At 37.3% G+C, this 25,008-nt stretch overlaps 1 protein-coding gene across 1 annotated transcript; it reads left to right on the forward strand.

Moving 5' to 3' along the window:
* Positions 1 to 354: 354 nt before the first annotated feature.
* Positions 355 to 24,196, forward strand: LOC128871589 (importin-5). Its single transcript, XM_054113453.1, has 8 exons — positions 355 to 715; positions 2,062 to 2,211; positions 9,097 to 10,191; positions 10,317 to 10,947; positions 22,105 to 22,824; positions 22,910 to 23,034; positions 23,106 to 23,293; positions 23,387 to 24,196. Exons 1-8 carry the CDS (start codon positions 635 to 637, stop codon positions 23,718 to 23,720), a joined length of 3,324 nt encoding a protein of 1,107 aa, XP_053969428.1. The 5' UTR covers positions 355 to 634; the 3' UTR covers positions 23,721 to 24,196.
* The last annotated feature ends 812 nt before the right edge of the window (positions 24,197 to 25,008 follow it).

Below are 25,008 nucleotides of genomic sequence, written 5' to 3' on the forward strand. Positions count from 1 at the left end.
ATAGTTCTTATGTAGTTAGAAAAACTACACCCGTTACTTCTGGTTGAGGGTTTCACCTTTCTTTTCGCTCAAATCCTACCAAAAAAGTGATACAATTGTGAATGGGGAGTATTCATTCATTGCAAAGTTATACAAGGAATAATTATATAAATTAAAACAATTTGCGATGATGTTTATTTTTCATATGTACGATTATCGTACAGTTTCTGTAATTCACTTCCAAGTGAATTTCATTGACTTACAAAAAAATGTAAATAATCAGTACTTCAGCAACCCGTGCATGTAACGAGTGAAGCATAAATTTTCGCGCTCGTTTTTCCAACATAACAAACGAACGAGCGGGCGATCCAGGAATTTGTCTCTTCTTTTCGCCATTCGTGCGCTGTAGTGTACGGTTCTGTGCGTCGTGTGTGATTTAAATGAAATTTTGTAACAAACATAGAAAAGAAAATCTTTTTCCAAAGTTATAAATTTGCTCAAGTTTTGTTCGATTGTGGTTATATCAAATAAAAAACGTGTGTAAAGGTTGTCACTTAAATCGGTGGTTTGCAAAAAACTACATTGCTATTTACTACGAAGCAAGTTTTGCAAAGTGTCTAGTAAATAAAAAGAAGCTTGTGAACGAAATCGAGTCATGGCCGCCGACCAGGTACAATTTCAGCAGCTCCTAAATTCGCTGTTATCTACGGACAACGATGTGCGACAGCAAGCCGAGGTGGGTATTTAGATTTGCATAAATAATTTCCTTACTGATGACTGTAGGCTATTCGCTAAACATTTTTGCAACACGAGGGCTGACTAAGGAATCTAGAAAGGGTTTAAATTGAACCAATGACGCAGCGCTGCGCTAATTGTGAAATGGGAAAGTGCATATGAAAAGTCAAAACTGCGCACATTGTAAAATCGAATTTGTTTTTGTGCTGATCGATTGTATGCAGATTTGGATTTTTGATTTTTCAAATATTTATTTTAAATCATATTTTGCAAACAGCTGCATATATTTCCATAAAGCAAAAATTTGACATATCCCATTAAGCAATTTACTTTGTGTTCTTATACTTGCCTTTTCTAATATATCACAATATATACGTGTGTTTGTGTATATATGTATTGTTCGAAGTTCTTTAAATTTGCACTTAACACTCGTTCTCGTTTTTCGCACCAAAGGCAAAGAACACGACAACGAACGAACGTCAAAACGTCAACCGTTTTATAAAACGTGTTTTCATTATACTTCACACTCTTTCGCTATTTTGATTTTAGTTTTCTTTTTGCCTTCATTTTAATATTTCTCTTAACTAGCGAGTGATTTTATATTAATTGCTTTTGTTGTGAATGTTGGGGCGTTGTATGTTTATTTAAAAATATATGGGCTGGTACGTGTACCTTTGGAGCGGGCGGTAATGAAAAGGCCATAAAACGAATTGCATAAAAACTCAAGAAAAATAAGAACTAGGGTTGGTAATGACCGATTGGATTATTATGTTTTAGATGGTTATTAGCTAGTGCGGCAGAGAATGAGAAAGTGCAGTATATAATATGATTTTTCTATGTATTTATGATTATTTGCAAATTTGCGAAAGTAGTATTTATACACCCACACACACATTCAATATTCGGCAAGTGAATTTGCAAAAAGTGGAAGACGGAAGCAAAGATAACAGAGGCAATGTATAGACAAATTGTCTATCGCTCTATTGGCGACGAGGATGAATGACTGACTATGGCTATTAACATGAGTTAGAATTCGGCGACCATGTTAGGTGAATTACCATTGTAATGCCATAACAACAAGTGAATCTGTACAAAGTTACTCTCGGGCTCTATGGCTGAATTACTTTTGAATAAGAAAAAATATCTACTAAAATCATTTCGTTGGCACGTGTTCTTGTAGTAGGTATGATTATGTCCACATTGACATCGCAACGAAGTTTGGTTCAAAGCTCTTGATGTTTTCGTGTAGCATTTGCGTTTGTGCGTTGCTCCACTTTTGTTAAAATAAATTTTTGAATTTTAAATATTTCCTTTCCTCTTATTATTTTGTTTTCTTCTAATCATTAGGATGCGTACAATAATTTGCCACGCGATGTTAAGGTAACGCATCTATTGGGCACGATCCACAATGGCCAACAATCGGAGGAAGCACGTCAGATGGCTGCAGTACTTTTGCGTCGCCTCTTCTCATCTGAATTCTCTGAATTTTATAAGGAGGTGAGTAAGCGACAATTGGGCGCTATTGACAGTGAGTCAACTAATTGCATAAAAAGGTAGATTGTAGATGTAAGCTTTTTACTACCATATAGTTATATACCAATCACCAAACAATCGACATATGTGTGTGTGTGCATATGTACATGCAAAACAAGAATAAGATACAAGTACAGTGATGGGCCATGAAATGAACTTTGAAAAAGTCAAATAATTCAAGTTAGTTTTGTTTGTCATATATGTATAATGCTATAAATATGAGGTGAGACTGAAAAACTAAACAAATATTAGCCGCTTTACAATTTTGATTTCTTTCTAATAATTTGGTCGCTAATTGTCAAATTATGTTACAATTACTCTAAATCTTTCAATCCATGTTTATAAATTCTGGCATTTTAGGCACCCAAAAACGAAATACATTGCTCTTATTGGTGTTGGGTTGTAGGAAGAGAAAGAAACAAACAGTTCCTTACATTTTCCTACAAGAATTGGTCTCCAAGGATGCATTCGGAATACTTGAAACAAAATTCAGGCGATTACATTATCAATTTGTTATCAATTCATCGTGATAGTTTATGCCTAATACCGTAGCATTAAAATTCTTTGCACAAAACCTCATAGAACATGAAATTTATCTCTGAAATTAAGGTTGTGTTGCCAAACTAATGGCGAAAAGTAAAACCAACACATCGTTGTTCCATTTCCGTGCAAAACATGTATATATGTATGCGTATACTGCATAGCTTGAAATAATTAATATTGCATATTTAAGAATTCACAGTTTTTCTATCATTCTTGAGATGTTAATGGTTTAAACTAAAATTAAACAGCAGATATAGCGTAAGAGTTTAAGACCACTTCCCAATTAAATGATAGTGGTAGATGTTTATTTAAACTTTTGATCTCATCTAACGTAATGAAAAATTAAATTTTTTCTGGAATGAAATGAAAATGGTTAAAAAAATGGAGCGGCATAATAGAATATGAAGCACGTGGGAAAATTTTCAAGAAGTTTTTGTTTAAATCACGTGCAAGCCACTTCATTATCGTTTGTTTATGCACCAAATTGTGGTAATTGTAAACTGAATAGCTCAAAGGTCGGCACCACTTGCATATATCGTCCCCTTAGTATAACAATAGCCTATGTGTTCATAGGCTATTATTTTTTTTATTGAATTTTTGGATTCTCCATCGTCGATTTTATATGTGGTCAAAATTTTGTCAAATTCTAGTTCCACAAAGTGGGTCAAAACGTCAGTCAAAAGATAATAAATATTTACAGACATAACGAGATTTGAGTGAGAGCTACTTTCGACAAAAAGTTTGATATTCATTTTCTCAAAACATCAAAAAATTTATAGGCTATTTTAATACTAAGGGGACGATATATTACTAGATTTAACCCGCGACCCCGCTCGCGTAGGAGTAGTTTTGAGGGATTTAGGATATGTATATAAAAGAATTACAAACAATAAAAATATCAAGTAAAATTATTTTTATTAATTTTCTATCTCAAACCGTTTTTGAATTTTGCATTTGGGTCATAGTTGAACAGTTTATGCGGATTATGAAGTCTAGAGTGTGCTATAAATAGTGGGAAATAGGAAAAGCTAAGATTTTTTACAATAAATTCAAGCAAATATTCGATTATTAGTGACGAATGAGAGTGGTGGCGCGGCCTGGGGTCTGTGGGAAGGGAGTTCCATCATAAAAACATGCCTATAACCTTCATTGGGTGAAAATATAAATGTATAAAAATTCAAACATTCACCTTTATATATATATTATACATGTATGTCACTGCAATCCCTGGTCTTAGAAAAAATGTGTGTACATTTTTTGTTATGTTTTAATTAATCTGACTTTAATTGTCCTCTATGAGATTTAGTGAACGAAGACTAAGAGATCGAGAAGCTAATAGAAATTATGAGCACTCAATATAAAAATATTAGCATTGTGCAAAGAACTATGTATGTATTTAGATGTGTTGGCATTGTTCTTTCACTGCGTTAAAAATATTGCATGTATTTAATTTTGGTACTAATTTGGTATTTGCTATTTTATTTTCCTTTTTTTATAATTTATCTGTGTGGTATATTTATAGGTTCATACATATATACATAATTATGATATATGTATTTAAGCTCTCGGATAATGACTAAATTCTATATTTATAATCTTACATTTTGACTTAAACACATGCACATCAGAATTCGGTTGATGAAATGATAAAAATCTTTCATGGTGTATAGAAATAAGTACAAATTTTCATTAGAATATGCAGTTCGGCCAGCATACATACATATGTAGTTGCCGAGCATGTTTGTGCGTGACATATTTACAGTAAGATCTGTATTGGGTGCCCAATGAAAAGGTTCGGTCACACTTCAGTAGACAATTTTAAATTGCCGAGTATTTTTCTGAAATGGAATGAATTTCTAATAAAAGTTCAAAGGTGCTTCTTCACGAAACACAAAACTCGTGACACGTAATTTCTCCTTTAAATTTCCGTATAGCAGGAACCGACGAAATGTACTTATTCACATCTGAGATATGACACTCGAAAGGCTCTGCGGTATGCATTCAAAACTTCAACTAATATAATGGGAGCCTTAAAAAAATTAATCAATGTTTAAATATTTTTGTTCATTGGCCATGCGGTTTTTTTCAACAACAATATATAGTTTCCTATGCTATTGCAAAAACAAATTATTAATAGTTGAGCCATTATTTCGTGCATATTCATTAAATTTTTGGCTGTTGTCAGAATTTTTTCTTCGAAATACAAAAAAAGGTATAAATACATATATTATATATTTTATTATATTGTAGTATATTTTTTGCTTGGAAACAATGTATTTGCCCCTATATTAAAGCAGAATTAAAGATTCGGGAGTCTGAAGGTCACTATGCATATTTGTTCTTTATTTTCTTGTATTATCTGTTGAAAAAGTGCACTCCAAATAATCAATAATTGGTGATAAGTGTCGGCTGGTTCTATTTTATACAGTTGCGGGTATAAAAATTCGAACGCCAAACACATTGACTTTTTCTGTTTTATTTTATTATACGTTTTCTTTGTTCATAGCAATGAAATAGATGACACGACAGTCGGTTCTACGAAACCGGAACGACCCGGATTTATATCCGGCCAAGGACTGTCACTTCAGCAGCATTCCTCGTATATACACGAGGAATATTTATGTTGCTACAACAACATGATTAAAAAAGATGGTTTGAAAAAAATATTCTCTGTATTTTGCATCCACAAAACATTTATTGTTTGTTTTTTAATTAATATATTATAATTTTTTTGTTTATTATTATTTTTAAACTATTTTTTTTTTATTTATTTATTTTGCTGATTATATTTTTAATTATTTCTTTTTAATTTATATATATATATATTTATGTATATATGTACATACATAATGTCCTTTTTTTATTTTTTTTTATTTACATATTTTTTTAATTATTTCGTAAAATATAAATGTCTATATATTTATGTTTTTTATTTTTGTTTTTATTTATTTACATATTTTTTTAATTTGTATTTTTTATATTTATTTTTTTATATTATATATTATATTATATTATATATACAATACAAATAGTTTTTTTTTTTAATTTTATATAGTTTTATATTTTTTTATTTTTTTTTTATTTTGTATTAAATTTTATTATTTTTATTATTTATTAATTAAATTTTTTTTGTTTTGATAATTTTTTAATTATTTTGTTTTATTTATTTACATATTTTTTTAGTTTATATATAAAATTTGTATTTATTTGTATTGCTTTTTTTTATTTTATTTAATTTTTAATTCTTTTTTCAATCTTTTTTTATGTTTTATTATTGTTTATTATTTATTAATTTAATTTTTTTTGTTTTGATAATTTTTTAATTATTTCGTTTTATTAATTTTTTTTTTTTTTTTTTTTTTTTTGTGTTAATTCATTTATTTTATATATAAGAGCGCTCTTTTAATATCTTCAATAGCTTTAAAGGAAACCTGCGAAACCTGAACCTGAGCCGGTTATCTTCCTCACACAATTGATGGTCTTACCAAAATCTAATTTTTCACTCATTTCCTGGAGAATCTGTTTTTTAGCAATCAAATTTTGTTCTTATTACTTCTGGTACTTTGTTTTACTTTGGTATTCTGCGATTACACCGAAGTGTCAAATTATACTTTACTTATGATTTAAAAAAGAGGCATTGGATATTTTTCTCCTAAAAAGAAGTCTACTGCTGCTTCTTACACCTGCTCGACCCTGAAGCCCTTTAAATCAATAGCCCCCCCTCTACCGCGCAGATGACTATTTTTTTTTATTCTACTAAATGTCAACAACGCATGAAAAAAATTTCAGGCGGTATAAAATGAGTTTGTAGACATTTTTTTCGACACGTTTCGTACCCTCACACAATCACACCCACTGCGGGTGCGCCAGCTGACATTCACTTTCATTATTCATGAAAGCTAAATCACAAGTATAGTCAAGAATTTAACGATATAAAAACACAGTCCAATCTACCCCTGGCTCCCGGACTGGAAAGCTTACTGTATATTCATTTACATTCATAGGTATTATGCATGGTGAAGAGAGTTTTAGAAGTGTCTATTTAGCAGACCGTTATTCGGCTCTGAGCGCATTTGACAGAATCAACTGATTGGGATGTGCTTGTACAATTTGGCTTGTGTTAGTGATATACGAAAAAAATCAACCTATGATACTTCGTTGCCATCTGAACAGTGACTGATTGGACGAATGGGTGAATACATGTGAAATGATCGTGAAGAGCTCGGCTAAATTTCCAAAGTGACGTGGCAATCAAACTTGATTTTCTCCGTAGCTAAATAGCAAGACTGGGAATCTATCCGGTGGCACAAACTGCCCTACAACAGTGCACCGCTTACTTTCACCAGCGACGAGGTTCAGGGGGCCATCAAACACATGAAACCATCAAAAGCCATTGGCCCCGACGGACTAAACATGCTGATGCTGAAAAAGCTGGGTCCATTGGACCGCCAACCAAGGGGAGTCTTATCGTCCGATAACTCTCCTTTCCCCAGTAGTGAAGACACTTGAGGCCCTTCTACTCCCACTCCTCACTGAACACCTGACTCCAGCCCCACACCAGCATGGTTTCCGTAGAGTGCACAGTACCACCACGGCACTCACCGTCATAAACACCCAGGTAAACCGCGGCCTAAACCAAAACCGCCCCTGCGAGAGGACTGTCCTAGTAGCGTTGGACCTACAAAAGGCTTTCGACACAGTCAGCCACGCCACGCTACTAAATGACATTTTACAGTCGACACTCCCGCCAGGGCTGAAGAGGTGGACCGCGAACTACCTGAGTGGTCGTCACTCGTCGGTAGTATTTCGAGACCAAACCTCCAAACAGAGAAAAATAAAGCAAGGAGTACCGCAGGGTGGTGTCCTTTCACCCTTGCTTTTTAATTTCTATATTTCGAAACTCCCCCAGCCACCAGAGGGAGTCTCACTGGTCTCATATGCCGACGACTGCACGATAATGGCGTCGGGCAATGACATTGATGGCCTATGCTCAAAAGTAAACGACTACCTCGCCCGCCTTTCTCGCTTCTTCACTGCGAGAAATTTAAAACTTTCTCCCACCAAATCCACGGCGACCCTTTTCACCACCTGGACAAAGGAGGTCAAGCTGCCACTTCAGGTACACGTCGACGATACCCCAATTCCGACGATAAACAACCCCAGAATTTTGGGAGTCACCTTTGACAGCTTGCTCTCCTTCTCGGCGCACACAACCGCTATTGCAACGAGAGTACAGAATCGCAACAAGGTCCTCAAGTCGCCTGCCGGCAGCACTTGGGGCAAAGACAAAGAAATGTTGCTGTCGACTTTCAAAGCAATAGACCGACCGGTTCTGAACTATCCCGCGCCTGTCTGGTCGCCTGGAACCAGTGATACGCAGTGGACGAAGCTTCAGACCTGTCAGAAAACTGCCATCAGGACCGCGACAGGATGTCTCCTGATGTCCCCTTTACAACATTTACATGACGAGGCGCACATGCTCCCGGTCAAGGAGCATAACAAAATGCTCGGCAAGCAGTTTCTGCTTGGGTGTCACCGTAGGCCTCACCCATGCAGACACCTGCTCGAGCCTGAGCCACCTCCCAGGCACATCAGGAGACACTTCCTCAATTACGTGGACGAGATCCAGGACAAAACGGACAGACCTCTCCAGGATCAGACAGTATACCGACAGGCAATTAACGACATTCATCGGGAGACCCTTATCACCTTCCTAAGCTCCCGACCCCCGAATGTCGTTATCGGAGTCCAACCACCACCTATCGCAGACGAAGAGCTCCAGCTTCCTCGAGAGTCCCGCGTAATCTTGGCACAATTACGTTCTGGATATTGTAGCAGGTTAAACTCCTACCTATCCAGAATCGACCCCGACATACTAAACATATGTCCTGCATGTGAAGGTACCCCGCACGACACTAACCCCCTCTTCACATGCCCCATCAAACCCACTCATCTAACACCTCTCTCCCTCTGGACCCAACCCGTCGAAACTGCCAGTTTCCTGGGCCTACCGTTAGATGAGCTAGACGAAGACGACCGGTAATTACACTACACTGACAGGGCGAAGATACTGCTACGACAACAACAACAACAACTGGGAATCTATCATTCTTGGGCAATATGTACATTCACATAGTTATTTCGTTTAGTTTTAATTTTTAATATACCACTTTTTTATTAACTTTTTATGGTGTATTTATAATTTTATGATTAATCTGAATTTATCTCTTCTTTGAAAAACCCAACTAGTCTAGTAATCGTGATTTGTAATATATCTCTCTGCCTCAATATTTTTGTCTCATGCAGTTGCCGCAAGAGTCGCAGGCCCAGTTATTGCAACAAATATTACTGGCCGTGCAACAGGAAGTTACTCCGAATTTACGGCGCAAAATCTGTGAAGTGATTGCTGAGGTTGCACGCAGTCTCACCGATGAAGAGGGCAACAATCAATGGACGGATATTTTGCAATTTCTATTCCAATGCGCCAACTCACCATCGGCACAATTGCAAGAGTCTGCATTGCGCATTTTTGCCAGCGTTCCATCCATTTTTGGCAACCAAGAAGCTCAATATCTCGATTTGATCAAGCAAATGTTGGCCAAAAGTTTGGAGCCTACAGCTGATGTGGAGGTACGTTTCCAAGCTGTACGTGCTATTGGCGCATTTATACTGCATCACGACAAAGATGAGGAGACCAATGTGTTCAAGCATTTCTCCGATTTGTTGCCACGTATGATCATGATCACTGCTGAAAGCATCGAAGCGCAAGATGATCAGAGCTTATTGAAATTACTCATCGATATGACCGAAACATGCCCGAAATACTTGCGTCCACAATTGGAACATATCTTTGAGATGTGCATGAAAGTATTTGGCACAACAGATGTAGAGGACAGTTGGCGTCACCTGGTTTTGGAAGTAATGGTTTCGCTATCAGAGAATGCACCAGCAATGGTACGCAAACGTGCCGAAAAATACATAATAGCGTTGATACCGTTGGTATTGCAAATGATGACCGATTTGGAGGACGACGAGGAATGGGCTACCTCTGATGTGGTAACTGATGACGACAATAGTGATAACAATGTCATTGCCGAGTCATCGTTGGATCGTTTGGCCTGTGGGTTGGGTGGCAAAATGGTGTTGCCACACGTCATGAACGCATTACCAAATATGTTAGGTCACAGCGACTGGAAGCAGCGTTACGCTGCACTTATGGCCATTTCGGCCATTGGTGAAGGTTGTCACAAGCAAATGGAGACGATGCTCGATCAGATAATGGCAGGTGTATTGAATTTTTTGCGTGATCCCCATCCACGTGTGCGTTACGCCGCTTGCAATGCTATTGGCCAAATGTCCACAGATTTCGCACCAACTTTCGAAAAGAAATTCCATGAACAGGTACGCATTAACATTAGCTTATCAAATAAGAAACGCTTGTTGTGGGTTTAATTTCGTATTTGCATAATTTTTTTTTTCTTTCTCAAAATTACGATATTTAAATTTATTTCTATTACTTTTGTTAGGTGGTCCCAGGATTGCTATCATTGCTGGACGACGTGCAGAATCCTCGTGTGCAGGCGCACGCTGGAGCTGCTTTGGTTAACTTCTCTGAAGATTGTCCCAAACACATTTTGACTCGTTACTTGAATGGCATAATGTCTAAGCTAGAGACCATTTTGAATTCCAAGTTCAAAGAGCTCGTAGAGAAGGGCAACAAATTGGTATTGGAACAAGTGGTCACTACAATTGCTTCAGTGGCCGATACATGTGAAAAAGAATTCGTCACATACTACGACCGTCTCATGCCATGCTTGAAATTTATCATACAGAATGCCAAGTCCGAGGACTTGCGTATGTTGCGTGGCAAAACTATTGAATGTGTCAGTTTGATTGGGTTGGCTGTTGGTCGTGAGAAATTCATTTCCGATGCTGGCGAAGTCATGGACATGTTGTTGAAGACACACACCGAAGGCGATTTACCTGACGATGATCCGCAAACATCTTACTTGATTACGGCTTGGGCGCGTATGTGTAAGATTTTGGGTAAACAATTCGAGCAGTACCTACCACTGGTGATGGGACCGGTAATGCATACGGCAGCTATGAAACCAGAGGTAGCACTACTGGACAATGACGAAGTAGAAGACATTGAAGGTTAGTGGAAATTAATGTTTATTTAATTCTTCCACATAGATATTTTTTTTATTTGACTATTGTTGCATTAAGGGAAGAATTTTTTTGTGTGAGTGTGTGTACCTATGTATGTATGTTCAAGTTGTTATTCAAGTGAAGAGTATGGTTTGGATGGTAAAAAAGTAATACTAATAATAATTATTACTTTGCTAATCTTACGCAACAAACTAAAGCCTAAATAGAGTTTTTTTTTTTTTTTTTTTTTTTTTTGGAATTTGAGATGTGTTTGGCGGGATTTTACATCCACAAAAAGCCAGGGTGTTCAACGTTTGGTATTGAAAAATACCTATTTTCGGTATGCAAAACTAAGTGCTCTGGCGCATCAAAGTTTTGAGAGTGTCATTATTTAAAAGGAAAGGTTGGCAGTACTAAGAAATGAAATAAAAGATTTAAAGACTTCATTGTTTTTAAATATGGAAACGAGGTCCGTGTATGAATCAAAAAAGCTGTAATTTGTTCTGATGTGATTAAGGAGTGGACAGTTAAAGATTCTGTGAACGTAAGAGTTAATTTCACCGCACATACAAAGATCAGTGTTATTTGCCCCTATTTTGTGCAAATATACGCTGTCATAAGTACATCCTACTAGTATTCTATTTACCATTTTGATAATTTTGACATCAAAGGAAGCTTTATGAAACCAAGGTTTTGTCGGCAAGCAATCATGCAGTTTGGTAAAAAGATTTAGTTTTTCTTCTGAGAAAGAACGAAAGCCGTCATACCAATCCTTGAATATTAAATTTCTTATAATTCTGAGTGCCTCTTCAAAAGTGAATTCTACGCTCAATATTGAGCCGTAGCAAACAGCTTTTTTTGCAATAGCATCGGCTCTTTCATTTATTGGAATACCAACATGTCCAGGCGTCCAAATCACCCAAACACTGTCAAAACCGTATTCATTTACGTTTTGTTTAAAAAGAGTAACACAGCAGTTGTTGGAGCTTGCTTTCTTGAGCAGCAGACATGAACTCAGACTATCAGTAAAAATACAGATCTTGCTCATTTTGCATTCTTTCGCAATATCTAAGGCCTTAAGCAAGGCCCACAGCTCACCAAAAGTGGAGGAGGTTCGCATTTCTATTTTAAACAAATGCTCCGTGTTGTTCGTAACATTAAAAATGCCACACCCAACGGCATTAAGCTCAACAGACGCATCAGTTGCCAGAAGATCGACACCATTACGCTTGAGTTCATCGATTTTTTCAGAAAAAATAGCTTTAATTTCATGATTAGAAAATTTGCTTTTCGCTCTAGACAAGGAGTCATCTATCACCACCAAGTTTTCACAGTTTACGGTCATTAATTTTACATTGGTATTCACGAAAATCTCTTCAAATTTTTTGAAAACAAAGCTATAACTGGATTTAACCTCTGCAGAGTTTTCAATCATTTTGTAAATGCTAGAGTTTGTTTGTTTTAATTTCACGATTTCTTTGGCCGTAAGCCAAAGAGATCTTTCAGTGGGTGGTAACTCATAGGCGACAGCATACAACAAGGGAACTGGTGTAGCTGGAGGAACCCCTAAACTTCTCCTAAGGAAGCAATTCTGAAAGGTAGTAATCTTTCTGATCACAGTCTTATTTGCATGACCGGTGGTGGTCCTACAATACTCAATTTTTGATCTTATAAAGCTTCTATAGAACTTCATAGCAGTCTGAGGGTGTAACCCAGCCCTGACAGAAGTCAACATCTTGAAAAAATTTAAATTGAAGGCCGAGTCCTTGATTATCTGATCATAGTGCGTTCCTAGGGTTAGTGATGAGCTTATTACTCGACCAAGGAACTTGATACTTTTTGTCTGTTCAATCATCACACTGCCAAAATTATTGTTCAGAGTTTTACGGTTTCCCTTTGCAACATACATCAGGTTGCATTTCTCAAGGTTGAATGACAGATTTAACGTATTTGCCACAAGATTAAACTCTCGAACTTTGCTGTGGAGATTGGCCTCAGCCAAATCGAAATCTCTATGATATGAGGCAATAATAAAATCATCCGTAAATTGATAGATAGCGGTACAATTATCCTGAATATCATGCAACTTAGCCGTATAGACATTAAAAAGTATAGGCGATAAACAGCTACCTTGGGGTAAGCCGTCACTTACAACAACCGAATCCGTACCAATTTTTAGGACTCTATTGGGTAGGAAATTCGCAATCCAGGACGTATAATGACCCTCTATGCCTTTTTTTCTGAGTATATCAACTAACAGATTACCCCTTACACAGTTATAGGCATTTTCTATATCCAAAGTAAGGAGTATAACCTTAAGACCTCTATTTTTCCATATAGCAATTTCATGTTGTAATTGATTGATGCACATAGCAGCCGATCTGTCCTTCCTGTACGCAAAAGAGTTCCTGGGGAGGGCGCGACTCCCATCAAAGGCATCGGTTATTCTTAGCTTGAGCATTTGGTTAATTAACTTTAACATGACTGAAATCAAGGAAATAGGTCTAAAATTTTTGAAGTCTGTGAGGTCTTTATCTTTTTTTGGAATGGGAACAATCTTAATACATCTCCACGATTCTCTAATGTTATTTGCAAGAAAAGCATCATTTAGAGCTGTTAGAAGGTTGCATAAGCTTTTGTCAGAGAGAGCGCGAATCATGTCGTAGGTTATTCCATCACAGCCTCCTGCTGAGCGCCGTTTTTTGGCATTAAGCACCGTGACCACTTCATCATACTGAAAGGCTAGCCTGGATACAGGAGTTGTATTGGGTAATTCCTGCCAGACAGCAGAGTTGGGTGGTACCTGTGATTTCAAATGCTTAAGGTACACATCATTATTGTCTGAGTTCCACTTAGAGTCTGCAGAATATCCATTTGCTCCTCTAAGGCATTTAACAAAATTCCTCGCCTCTCTCGAATTTGAATTACAATTCAGCTCCGCTATTTTTTCCTCAAAATTTTCTTTTTTGGCCTCTTTTACTTCAGCTTGCCACACCTTCTTGCGTTGCAAAGCTACTTCCAAATTTTCAGGAGATGGGTAGTGTTTAGCTTTTTTGTAAGCAGCAACAAGTAGACGATAGGACTTGGCTAGTCCCTCATTCCACCAAGCCTTTGGTTTGCATTTCTCAGACCAACGGAAGGTGGCAGCAGATATTTCTTCTTGAAGTTTATTTTCAATCATTTCGAAACATGGATCAAAGGAAATATCCCCTAAGGCATTTAGAAGCTTCTTTTTGGCCAGAAATTTGGGATTGTTAATACTAACTTTGGAGAACTCTATTAGAATTGGGAAATGGTGGCTACCACCAAGCTGAAAAGGCAGAAGATTCCAAGTACAGTTGGTAGGAGCATTTGTGAAGGTTTAGATCTCTTTTAAAAGTAAAACAAGAATTGTTCAGACACCAGAAATCGGATGAATTTACAAGTTCAACCAATTTCTTACCTCTGGGTGAATTTAAACTGTCACCCCATACAGTCGATCTGGCATTGAAATCCCCACAAATTAACACATTTCTAAAACCGTTTAGAAACTGAAACAACCTTTTGACTTCGGTCGCAAATTCATTTAAGTGTAGACTTGGAGGGAAGTAGACCGCACAAATTACAAAGTTTGGGTTTAAATTAACCGTCTTTGCAACAATTATATCCAGATTAGAAGCAAAAGTTATGCTCCTGAATTGAATCTGTTTTTTCAGGGCTATGGCAATACCCCCATAGCCATCTGGTCTGTTTTTTCTAATGATATTAAAATTGATAAATTTTCTACATTTATTTTCATTATACTCAAATATTTCACTAAGACAAACCACATCAACACGATTATTATTAATATAATAATCAATATTGTCTATATTTGTCTTTAAGGATTGGCAATTATATTGCAGACATTTCATCTAATGAATCTACTGATGCCGAACCGCACTTAAAAAGTGCTACGTCTCGATTAGCCAAAATCTGGTCCCTCATACCGCTCAGTTTGGTGACCTGGGCAAGGGTCTCAGTATCATTAAGTCTTACACAAGTAGCTTTAGCTATCTTCACTAGCTCCCATAACACCTTTTCTAGCTAGGAAGTAATTTGATAGTCTTGTCTTTCAAAGACTGGAACCACACGAGGCTTGGTATTTTTGTTCAAGACCTTATCAGGCTTGACAGAAGACTGTTTGGGAATTGCACCCTTCTTGACAACTGAGCTATATTTCTTTTTTGTCAAGGAACGATTTATGACTTCATTAGAGTCGATCATGTTGTCGTTCTCAACCAGTACCGGAAAATCCGTATCTTCAACATCTAAGACATCGAAGCGGTTGTTGCTTCTCGGAAAGAAAGTATTTAGCACTTCTTTACGCGATAACTTTTTTACTGTTTTCAATTTATTAATTTCATTCTCCTTCTTCCATACTGTACACTTCTCCCTATCTGAATATTTATGGTCGTTACCTTTGCATAGAATGCATTGAGTTATTTTGCAGGGCGGTATACAAACTTCCGTACTTCCACAGAGCAAGCAGCGTTTACTACTTTTACAGCCTTTTTGTGTGTGTCCTAATCTTCCACAGTTGTAGCATTGTCTAACAGATGGATAGTAATGTTCTACTTGAAAATTTGTATACTCAAGCTTCACATCCTTAGGTAGGCTGTTGCCCAAAAATCCCAGCTTAACTGAGAAGGTTGGGAGAAATTTGCTTGAATCCTCCGGATCACGTCTCAGAAAACGTTGTACGAAGTTTACTTTGCTAGCAGACTTTATATCTCTTATGATTTCTTCATTTGAAAGGTAAAGAGCAACTCCTCGAATTACGCCATATGTTTCAAAAGCTGTTCTGGGAATGAAAGGCTTTAGCTTCATTTTTAAAATGTCACTATTGGTGACGAAATTGTTTGCCGATTTGGGATTGCAGAAGAATACCTTATATAAGGTGACACCAACTGCTTCAATTATATCAATATCCTGTATTTTTAAATGACGGATATGCTGATATAGACTCATGCCATTTCTAATTTTGATATTTTTGAATAGGTCACACTCTGAGGTGTCTACCAAAACAAAAGGTTTGCCTATAAAATTGGATGGATAGTAAACGGAGCTATCAGAATTATTTGTATTTTGGATTTTTTTGGCAGTTGCATTTTTTTCAACTGTACCAGTTTCAGCATTACAAATATTTTGAATTTTTACGGAGTCTTTCGAAGATTTTACAACCTCACACTCCATCATCTCCTCACTCTCATTTCCATCTGACTGAAATCCACTCTTCTCAACCGAAGCATGTGGCTTGGTCGGATCAAGAATATGTCTCACTCTTTTTTTCTTAAATATATCGCTTTGACCTTTATTTTTGGTCTTTCGCAGATTTGTATCCACTTTTTCACTAGCAGGTTTATGGATCAGAGATTCATTGCTAGCGCAAAATTCCTCAAAATCCTCTGCTGAGCATGATGCCGAAGGCGTTGAGGACGCCATCGCATCACCTTTTTTGCGGCTTACCGCAGGCACTTTGCGGTAAGAAAACTCTATACGTTAGCCTTTCAGGTAGAAATTCCAGGAAGTAATAAAAAAAAACACGTGGTTTTCACAAACAGAACTATTACAGCGCTATACACCGAATTCCGCGAAAAAATGTCACTATCTATTGTATTTTCTATTTCACTACGCCTTTTCTTTTTTGCTAAATGAAACCAGAGCACTGAGAAAAAACACACCGAACTTCCGAAGAGACACAGGGTATCGGTTATTTACACAAGCGCGCACATGGAATATAAAAATTTGAAGTTCTCGTCGCGGGTTTCTTGCGGGGTACTTGCAGTGCATAACGGATATTATTTGAAGCCTACGCCTGCTACATATTCTAGTGGCCAGTCTGTTACCCTAGGGTCTAGTGGACCCTGTTGAATATTACCAGGGAATGTTTCGGGAGAAGAAAAGTGGTGTCGTTAAAAACATTAAATTGCAGGGACTGTCGGAGATGATATCATTAATTTCACCAAATTCGAATAGAAGTTCACAATTGAACTGGACTATAAGTTAAACTGGAGTAGACTTGGATTTGAAAGGAAATTCCAGGAGTGTACCCTGCACTACACAAGAGAGGTTGCGGCCTCGCCATTAATATGACCCGAGCCCTTGCTTGCTATGGGACAACACACTATCAAGCAAAAGCTTAGGAGTATAGAGCAAAGGCTAAGGGAGGTTTGCCAGCACCAAACTATGGCACCACTTTTGTAGAATGATTTATCTTTTGCCTCAAAATAGGCATCAGATTCACGGATCACCTCTTCATTCGAGCGAAATTTCTTACCGGCGAGCATTTTTTTTTAGTTTGCCAGCCAGTAGCCACTGCCATTCTTTTGATTGACTTGTGACACAGTGCGTTGTGTTGTTTATGGTGAACAATGAGCAAACGCGGCTCCCGCTTTGGATAGAGCTTTCTCATAGTCAAATGCTCATGCAATATAAAGCCAACACGTGCTTTTGATATCTTTAATCACGCAACTTAACTTTTCGATCACTCAAAACGATTTTGTGAATTATTTTGATGTTTTCTGGTGTTACCGTCTCATTAAAAAGTCCACTGCGTTGTGCATCATCGGTGTCTCTACGACCACGTTTGAAGTCAGCAAAACATTGTTTTATTATTGTTTCTGATGAAGCGGAGTTCCCATTGCACTTTTCAAGCCATTACTTCGCTTGAACGGTATGTTTTGAAAATAACGTCACTTTTAGCACAATAACTCACGAACAAATTAGTAGAATATCATGAAATTTTAACAGCTGTCTTTTTAAGATTAGTCCTAACTAAAAAACAGGTGAATGCAATAAAACTAGCGACATCTATGTGTTAGGCCTAGCACTTTTCAGCACATGTGTTAATTATGTGAGTACAAGTGTACATATACACATAGCCCATAAAGTCTGCGTACACCTTAAAAATATTTTTAAATTGACTAAAAACACAATATAAATTTATGGTTGAAAACATATTTTATTTATTCTTTCATTAAATTCTCAAGTTACAAAATGAAAAGAAAATAAAAAGACTCCTCACTTCATTGTTAACGTAACGGTAAGTAATTGCAGCAACATGTACAGTTTGTTTCTTTTTACTTTCTTTTTACCGTTACTTTATTGGGATTTTTTTTTTTTCGTTTTTGCGCACTTTTCATTATTTGTGATTTATAATTCGCTAACCGATCAATTATAAATCATAGTTGTATAAAACTCAGTTGCACATTTTATTTGAAAGTGATAATAAACCAACTCGAATTACATCAACAAAAATTGTTGAAAACGTAAACCAAACATCTAAAGAAAAGTATTTGTGCGGAAATCGCTAGATAAGTATTACATAAGTTCTGGATATCATGGTAGAGCCGTTCGAAGAAAACTGTTTATTTATTAAGCGCATTGAATTTGCTAATAAGCCTCACGATTTTTGGAAACAAGTCATATTTTCAGACGGAAGTAAATTTTGTATTTGTATTTTTGGGATAAGAGGGGTAGTCAAATGGTTTGGCGCAAATCAGGCACAGCTCTTGAGAAACAAAATCTTTTTGGTACAGTCAAACACGGCGGTGGTGGAGTTTTAGGTCAGTTAGAGTTTATTGAATTGACAATGAATAAATGGGGTATTTTTGAACGTTATAAAAAGGCAGAGTGACACAGAGTGGCGAAAATCGTGGCTTATCAAGAACGTATTGATTTCAACAAGATAATCACCCAAAACATCCAGCCGAGATAGTTAAGTTTTTGCACTTGACAAACGCTTCAAAACAGCTCAAAAACCCCGCCGTCAGTCAGTCAATCTGAATCCTATTGAGAAAAATGAATTCGACAGCATGTAATAATGAGTGAGTTGGCTTTCCGCAGCGTTATGTGGGCAAAATGGGCGAAGGAAAGAGAGAAGTTAGTAAACTCAATGCTAAATAGATTGAGTAAAGTCCTAAAGCATCGTAACTGTCCAACCTAATATTAATTGTAGTTCTGGGATATTATTTATAAGGATTTTTTCAAATGCTCTAAAAGTGAACACAGACTTTCTGGTTGCTATGTTCACATGTTGCTGCAATTGCTTACCGTTACGTAAACAATAAAGTGAGGAATCTTATTATTTCTTTTGATTTTGTAACTTAAAAATGTAATGAAAGAATAAATAATTAGAATATGTTTTCAACTATAAATTTATATTGTGTTTTTAATCAATTTAAAAGTATTTGTAAGGTGTACGCAGACTTTATAGATTATGTGCATGGACATATGAAAATCAATATTCATCTCGATTATTTTCTGCTGTTACAGACAACCGTTATGTGGAAAAATTGTAATGCTTTTTACACAAATACCCGCGAGGTATAACAAATTCTCATTTTATAAATTGCTCGCTTACTCTAATACTGGCATTTACTTTTCATTCCACCGTCTCAACAGCAACCGGTTTGAAACGCCCAATATTTTACGATTTACGAATGCCTGGCAAGTACCGTTTACTATCTAAAAATGTCCTTGTACTCAAGTACACAAAGGTGTAGATCGTTTGTCGATGATGCCTTGACTGCCTGGCCTGTCTTCTTATGTATTCATAAACGAGCTGAATAGCCTTGGTATATGACATTGTTAGTGTAGTCCCTTTTACACAATTTCCAGAAACTACCTTTCTAATTACTTGGCAGTGAAGCATTTCGATGGAATTTTTTTATTTTCAGAAAAGGTTTCGTCTAGTTCACATTTAACACACCTAAATGGGGTTTTACAATAATTTGGTTTGGTCGAATCCTTGGCAGAGATGGCATTATTTTAAGTGGATATACGAGTAGATGGTTCTATCTTACAGCACGGCAAAAGCGAGTACTAGGGATGTAGAATTTCTTGATTTTACTGATCGCGGGATTGTCGGGATCTAATTTAACAACGCCGTTATGCCGGGACTGTCCCAAAATTAAGAGGTTTTTGATTTTGTTAAAATTTATTGTTAAGAGCTAAGGATGTCAACTTTGGGTAGATTGGGTCAGAAGGAAAGGGTTGTTAGATGAGTGAGGTTCATTGCTTGCAGTTGTTGTTGTAACATCATAAATATTCCCCATAAATGTTTGGAAAATACTGCTGAAGTGATAGACCTTGGCTGGATATAAATCTGGGTTGTTTCGGTATTGAATTTTCTCTGCCAACGATAATGGAGGAGTTGTCAAAATTTTAATAATATCATAAAAAATTAATAGAAATTGCAGATAATGTGAGAAAACTGCAGCACTTGGTGTCGGTTTTGTTCTACTTTACATACTCAAATTACAGCTGCTCTATTGCTGCTACCTTGTTGATGTGCATTGGCGGCATGTCAGTTCCCTGCCATCACACATACCATATGCACCAGTTATGAAATGACGATATGTCTTTTCCTTTATTATATCTTTAAGGTCACACACTTCTTCGTTTACAAAAACAATACTTTATATTAGTATTTGTAGTTCATATACAGACAGCATAGTACCTGCGACCGCTCGTACTTGATCGTGCTTATAGGCAAATACCAAAGGCATTGTTATTGTAAGTGGATTATCCCATCTGTAGGTAGGCCGTTCAATATGGTTGCTGAGGGCTTCGAAACCAGGTAGCAGGCAAAATAAAATTGTAGTACAGCGAGAGAAAAAATTCCTATAAAAGGGCAGTGAAACCGAATTTTTGCATTACTATTTTAAAACATCTCAATGGATTCATCCAACCGGATAGTAGAGAAAGTGCAACAAGAGGTCCGAGCTCACTTGGCGGCGCACCAGCGAGAACCGAGTGGAGTGGAAGTGGAGGCAGTAGTGGGTTTACTACTTCTAAGAGAGCCTGGAGTAGCAGTGCAAACCCAACCAGTTTCACCCGATTCAACAACAGAACGAAGTTACCAATTTTTAAGCCGATGCAAGGGGTTGAAATCGAAGCGGCTCCAATATTTGGGTTAAAGCTTGACCCAAATTGTTTTTTCGCTCCTCTACCTGGTACAACGAGATTTAGAGGAAAAAGTAACAGTCCTCTGCCGGATATAAGTCCGCGTCGTTCCGGTTACGTAGAACCGACCGTCGTAGGAACGTAAGATTTGTATTATAATAATTTAGTGTATGTGGATGTATGTAAACATTTTATTTATGTTAAGTTTTTATTAATAAATAAAAATGTGATATTTTTGAAAATCGTTGACTATTTTTTGAACGCTTGCGAATTTGCAGGTGATGTTAGGTTAGATTCTGAAATTTATTATAGCTTTTTCAGTTAGGACTAAGCTTGAAAAGACAGCTGCTAAAATTTCATGATATTCTACAATATTAATTTGTTCGAGAATTATTATGCTAATAGTGACTCTACTTCTGTTATTTCCAAAACAATGGACCAAAAAGAATTTCGTGTTTTAATTTTACACTGCTTATTGATGGAAAAAATACCGTTCAAGTGAAGCAATGGCTGCAAGAGTATTATGGGGACTTCATTCCATCAGAAAAACAATAAAACAATGGTTTGGTGACTTCAAACGTGGTCGTAGAGACAACGCAGTGGACTTCTTAATGAGACGGTAACACCAGAAAACATCAAAAAAAATCACAAAATCGCTTTGAATGATCGGAAAGTTAAGTTGCGTAAGTTAGCTGACATCGTAAAGATATCAAAAGCATGAGCATTTGACTATGAGAAAGCTCTGTTCAAATCGGGTGCCGCGTTTGCTCACTGTTCACCATAAACAAGACAACGCACTGTGTCACAAGTCACTCAAAACAATTGCAAAACTACATGAATTGAACTTCGAATTGCTTCCACATGAACCCATATTCGCCAGATTTGGCTCCTAGCGACTGGGCTGTTCGCAGACCTAAAAAAATGCTCGCCGGAAATAAATTTCGCTCGAATGAAGAGGTCTATTTTGAGGCAAAAGAAAAATTGTTCTACGTAAGAGGTATTGAAATGTTAGAGCGGCGCTGGATTGATGGTTTTTGATGCAAATTATGTTGATGAATAAAGCTAATTTTGAACACAAAAAAAAACATGTTCTCTTTGTTGGACCCGGGACTTTTCAGCCCGTGTGTGTAGATTTTATCACTCTGTCTCTGTAGATAGGTTGTCTTTATAACTTGTAGCTTGACTGGCATATTTCATTAAACTAACAAGGTTTTTTATTTTTGCTCTGATCTATAGATGACGTCGATTGGTCCTTTATCAATTTGGGTGAACAGCAAAACTTTGCCATCCGCACCGCTGGCATGGAAGATAAGGCATCTGCCTGTGAGATGTTGGTTTGCTATGCGCGGGAATTGAAGGATGGTTTCGCCGACTATGCCGAAGAGGTCGTACGTCTAATGGTGCCGATGTTGAAATTCTACTTCCACGATGGCGTGCGTACGGCTGCCGCAGAATCGTTGCCGTACTTGTTGGATTGTGCTAAGATCAAGGGTCCACAGTATTTGGAGGGTATGTGGTTGTATATTTGCCCAGAATTACTGAAGGTCCTCGGCACCGAACCGGAAGCGGATGTACAATCAGAATTACTTAATTCATTGGCTAAATGCATAGAGACTTTGGGTCCGAATTGCTTGAATGAAGAAGCAATGACCCAAGTATTGGATATCATTTCAAAATACATGGGCCAACACTTTGAGCGCGCTGACAAGCGTTTACAAGCACGCAACGAGGAGGACTACGATGATGGCGTAGAAGAGGAGTTGGCCGAACAGGATGATACGGATACATATATTCTTTCGAAGGTGGTGGACATTTCGCATGCACTTTTCCTCACCAATAAATCTCAATTTTTACCCTATTTCGAGCGCATTGCACCACACTTTATAAAGTTGCTTGAACCCAACCGTTCATGGTCGGACAGACAGTGGGGCGTGTGTGCATTTGACGATGTTATCGGTAAGTGAGCATATTTCTTTTGGGAAAACTTCGATTTAATTTTTTAAATTCATACAACTAAATATCGCTTAATTCGCTTGTGTAGAGTTTTGTGGTCCAGCCTGCGCTGCTTATCAGCAGATCTTCACACCACCATTGTTGCAATACGTTACCGACAAATCACCCGAAGTACGTCAAGCCGCCGCCTACGGTTGCGGTGTATTGGGACAGGTGAGGAGGCATCATGAATTGTAAGATCTAATTTGAAACAGTTTTAATGCAACAAATTTTTATCTCATCAGTTTGGTGGCGAACACTTTGCCGTCACATGTGCTCAAATCATTCCGCTGCTAGTGCAAGTTATATCCGATCCGAAGAGTCGCGACCCCGAGAATGTCAACCCCACAGAAAATGCTATTGCAGCCGTTTCGAAGATCTTGAAATATAACAGCAGCGCCATACAAAATGTAGATGAGATCATCAATGTTTGGTACGTCACGATATTTTGATATGTTTTCATTCACTAAGGATTTTCCCATTTTCAAATATTTATACCCAATAAAAATAATATTTCTACCAATAGGTTCTCCTGGCTGCCCGTCACTGAGGATGCTGATGAGGCACCGCATATTTACGGATACATGTGTGATCTCATTCAGGCCAATCACCCCATCATATTAGGCAATAACAACAGCAATTTACCACGCATTGTCTCAATCATAGCACAGGCGTTCGTCACGAAAGTTGTGGCACCGCTAAAGGATGTGGGCACCCGGATGTTGGGAATTGTGAAGCAAGTGGAAGCCAACCCAGAAGTTTTTCAGGCGTGTGCAAGTATATTGACACCTGAACAACAGTATGCGCTGCAAGACGCTTATCGGGAGCTGGCTGCTGGTGCGGTGCCAGCAACTGCCTAAAATACATCAAGAAGATCAAATCAAAATATAGCTGTTGCCGCTACTGCTGCGCTGCACCTTCTCAACACTAATACACAGTTATATATGTTTAAATAAAATTGAAAAGAAAAAATATTATGAGTATAAAAAACGCGGGTGATATTGTGATGAATCTACCCACAGTATATAGCATATATAAACATAGAACCACAGCCCACATACAGCAACAAAATTTCAAACAGACAAAACACAACCTGTGCGCTACTTAAGAGAGATATGCTGCTTGACTATAACAACAAAAACCACATAAAGCTAGAGAAGCGGCAAATTTTGCATTCTATGAAGCGTTAAAATTCTATCAATTCACTAATTGCAAAAAATTAAATAAATGCTACATTATTATATATATATGTACGTGTACTACGGAAATATTATATAAATAAATATATATAGAGATATATATGCATGCATATATATAAATATATACGTATATTGAAGTGAAATTTTAAACAATTCTACTTAGCGAGGTACTCGACTTTTTATTTCTGGGGCAATGCATTATGATCAGGTGATTGACATTGAGACCTACTTAGGGGCGCACAGAAAGCAGTTGTTCTAGAGAATATTAAAATTTTTAACCGCCCAAGCTAATCACACACTGGTAAAGTGCGTGGTGTATGCATCAATTCCTATCTAGAATATTGTTGGATTATTGAAATCGAGCATAAATGGAATTATATTGGGGTCTGCCTAACTTAAATGAGGTATTCTGAATATACCGTGCTAGGTCATGTCGTCCGAATGGGTACAATCTCTCCGGCTCTGAAAGTATTCGATGCGGTGGTAGCAGAGGCAGAGGAAGGCCTTCTCTGCGTTGGAAAGATCGGGTGGAGAAGGACTGGGGGGCGGCTTCACTTGGTGTGTCCAACTGGCGTCGGTTAGCACGCGGAAGAAACGACTGGCTGAAATCACGTAAGCGGTTATTGCGCCAATTAAGAAGAAGACTACAAGGTGAAGTCCAAAATAAACAAGACTGGCGTTATAAAAATGTTTTTGTTGTCGCCATCTTTTTAATGAGTTAGTGCATTGAAAGTTACATCCCAAGCTAGCTTCCAGTGAAAGCTTGGTGACATTCGGTTCAGTGGAAGCGAAGTTATTGCGTCTAAATTGTCAGTATGTTTGTGTTATCGGCACAGAAATGAGTTTCGAACAAAGAGCTAATATCAAATTTTGTTTTAAAATCGGTAAAACGTTTACCGAAACATTTGAATTGAAAGAAGTTTATGGCGATGATTGTCTATCTCGTGCC

The sequence above is a fragment of the Anastrepha ludens genome, chromosome 2, assembly GCF_028408465.1.
Source record: "Anastrepha ludens isolate Willacy chromosome 2, idAnaLude1.1, whole genome shotgun sequence".
Lineage (NCBI taxonomy): Eukaryota > Metazoa > Arthropoda > Insecta > Diptera > Tephritidae > Anastrepha > Anastrepha ludens.

Excerpts from the sequence above, each read along its gene's own strand:
- LOC128871589 (XM_054113453.1), top strand. The coding sequence starts at position 635 with ATGGCCGCCGACCAGGTACAATTTCAGCAGCTCCTAAATTCGCTGTTA. Across the intron at positions 23,035-23,105 it reads GTTGCGGTGTATTGGGACAG|TTTGGTGGCGAACACTTTGC; the intron begins GTGAGGAGGCAT and ends TTATCTCATCAG. Across the intron at positions 23,294-23,386 it reads GATGAGATCATCAATGTTTG|GTTCTCCTGGCTGCCCGTCA; the intron begins GTACGTCACGAT and ends TTCTACCAATAG.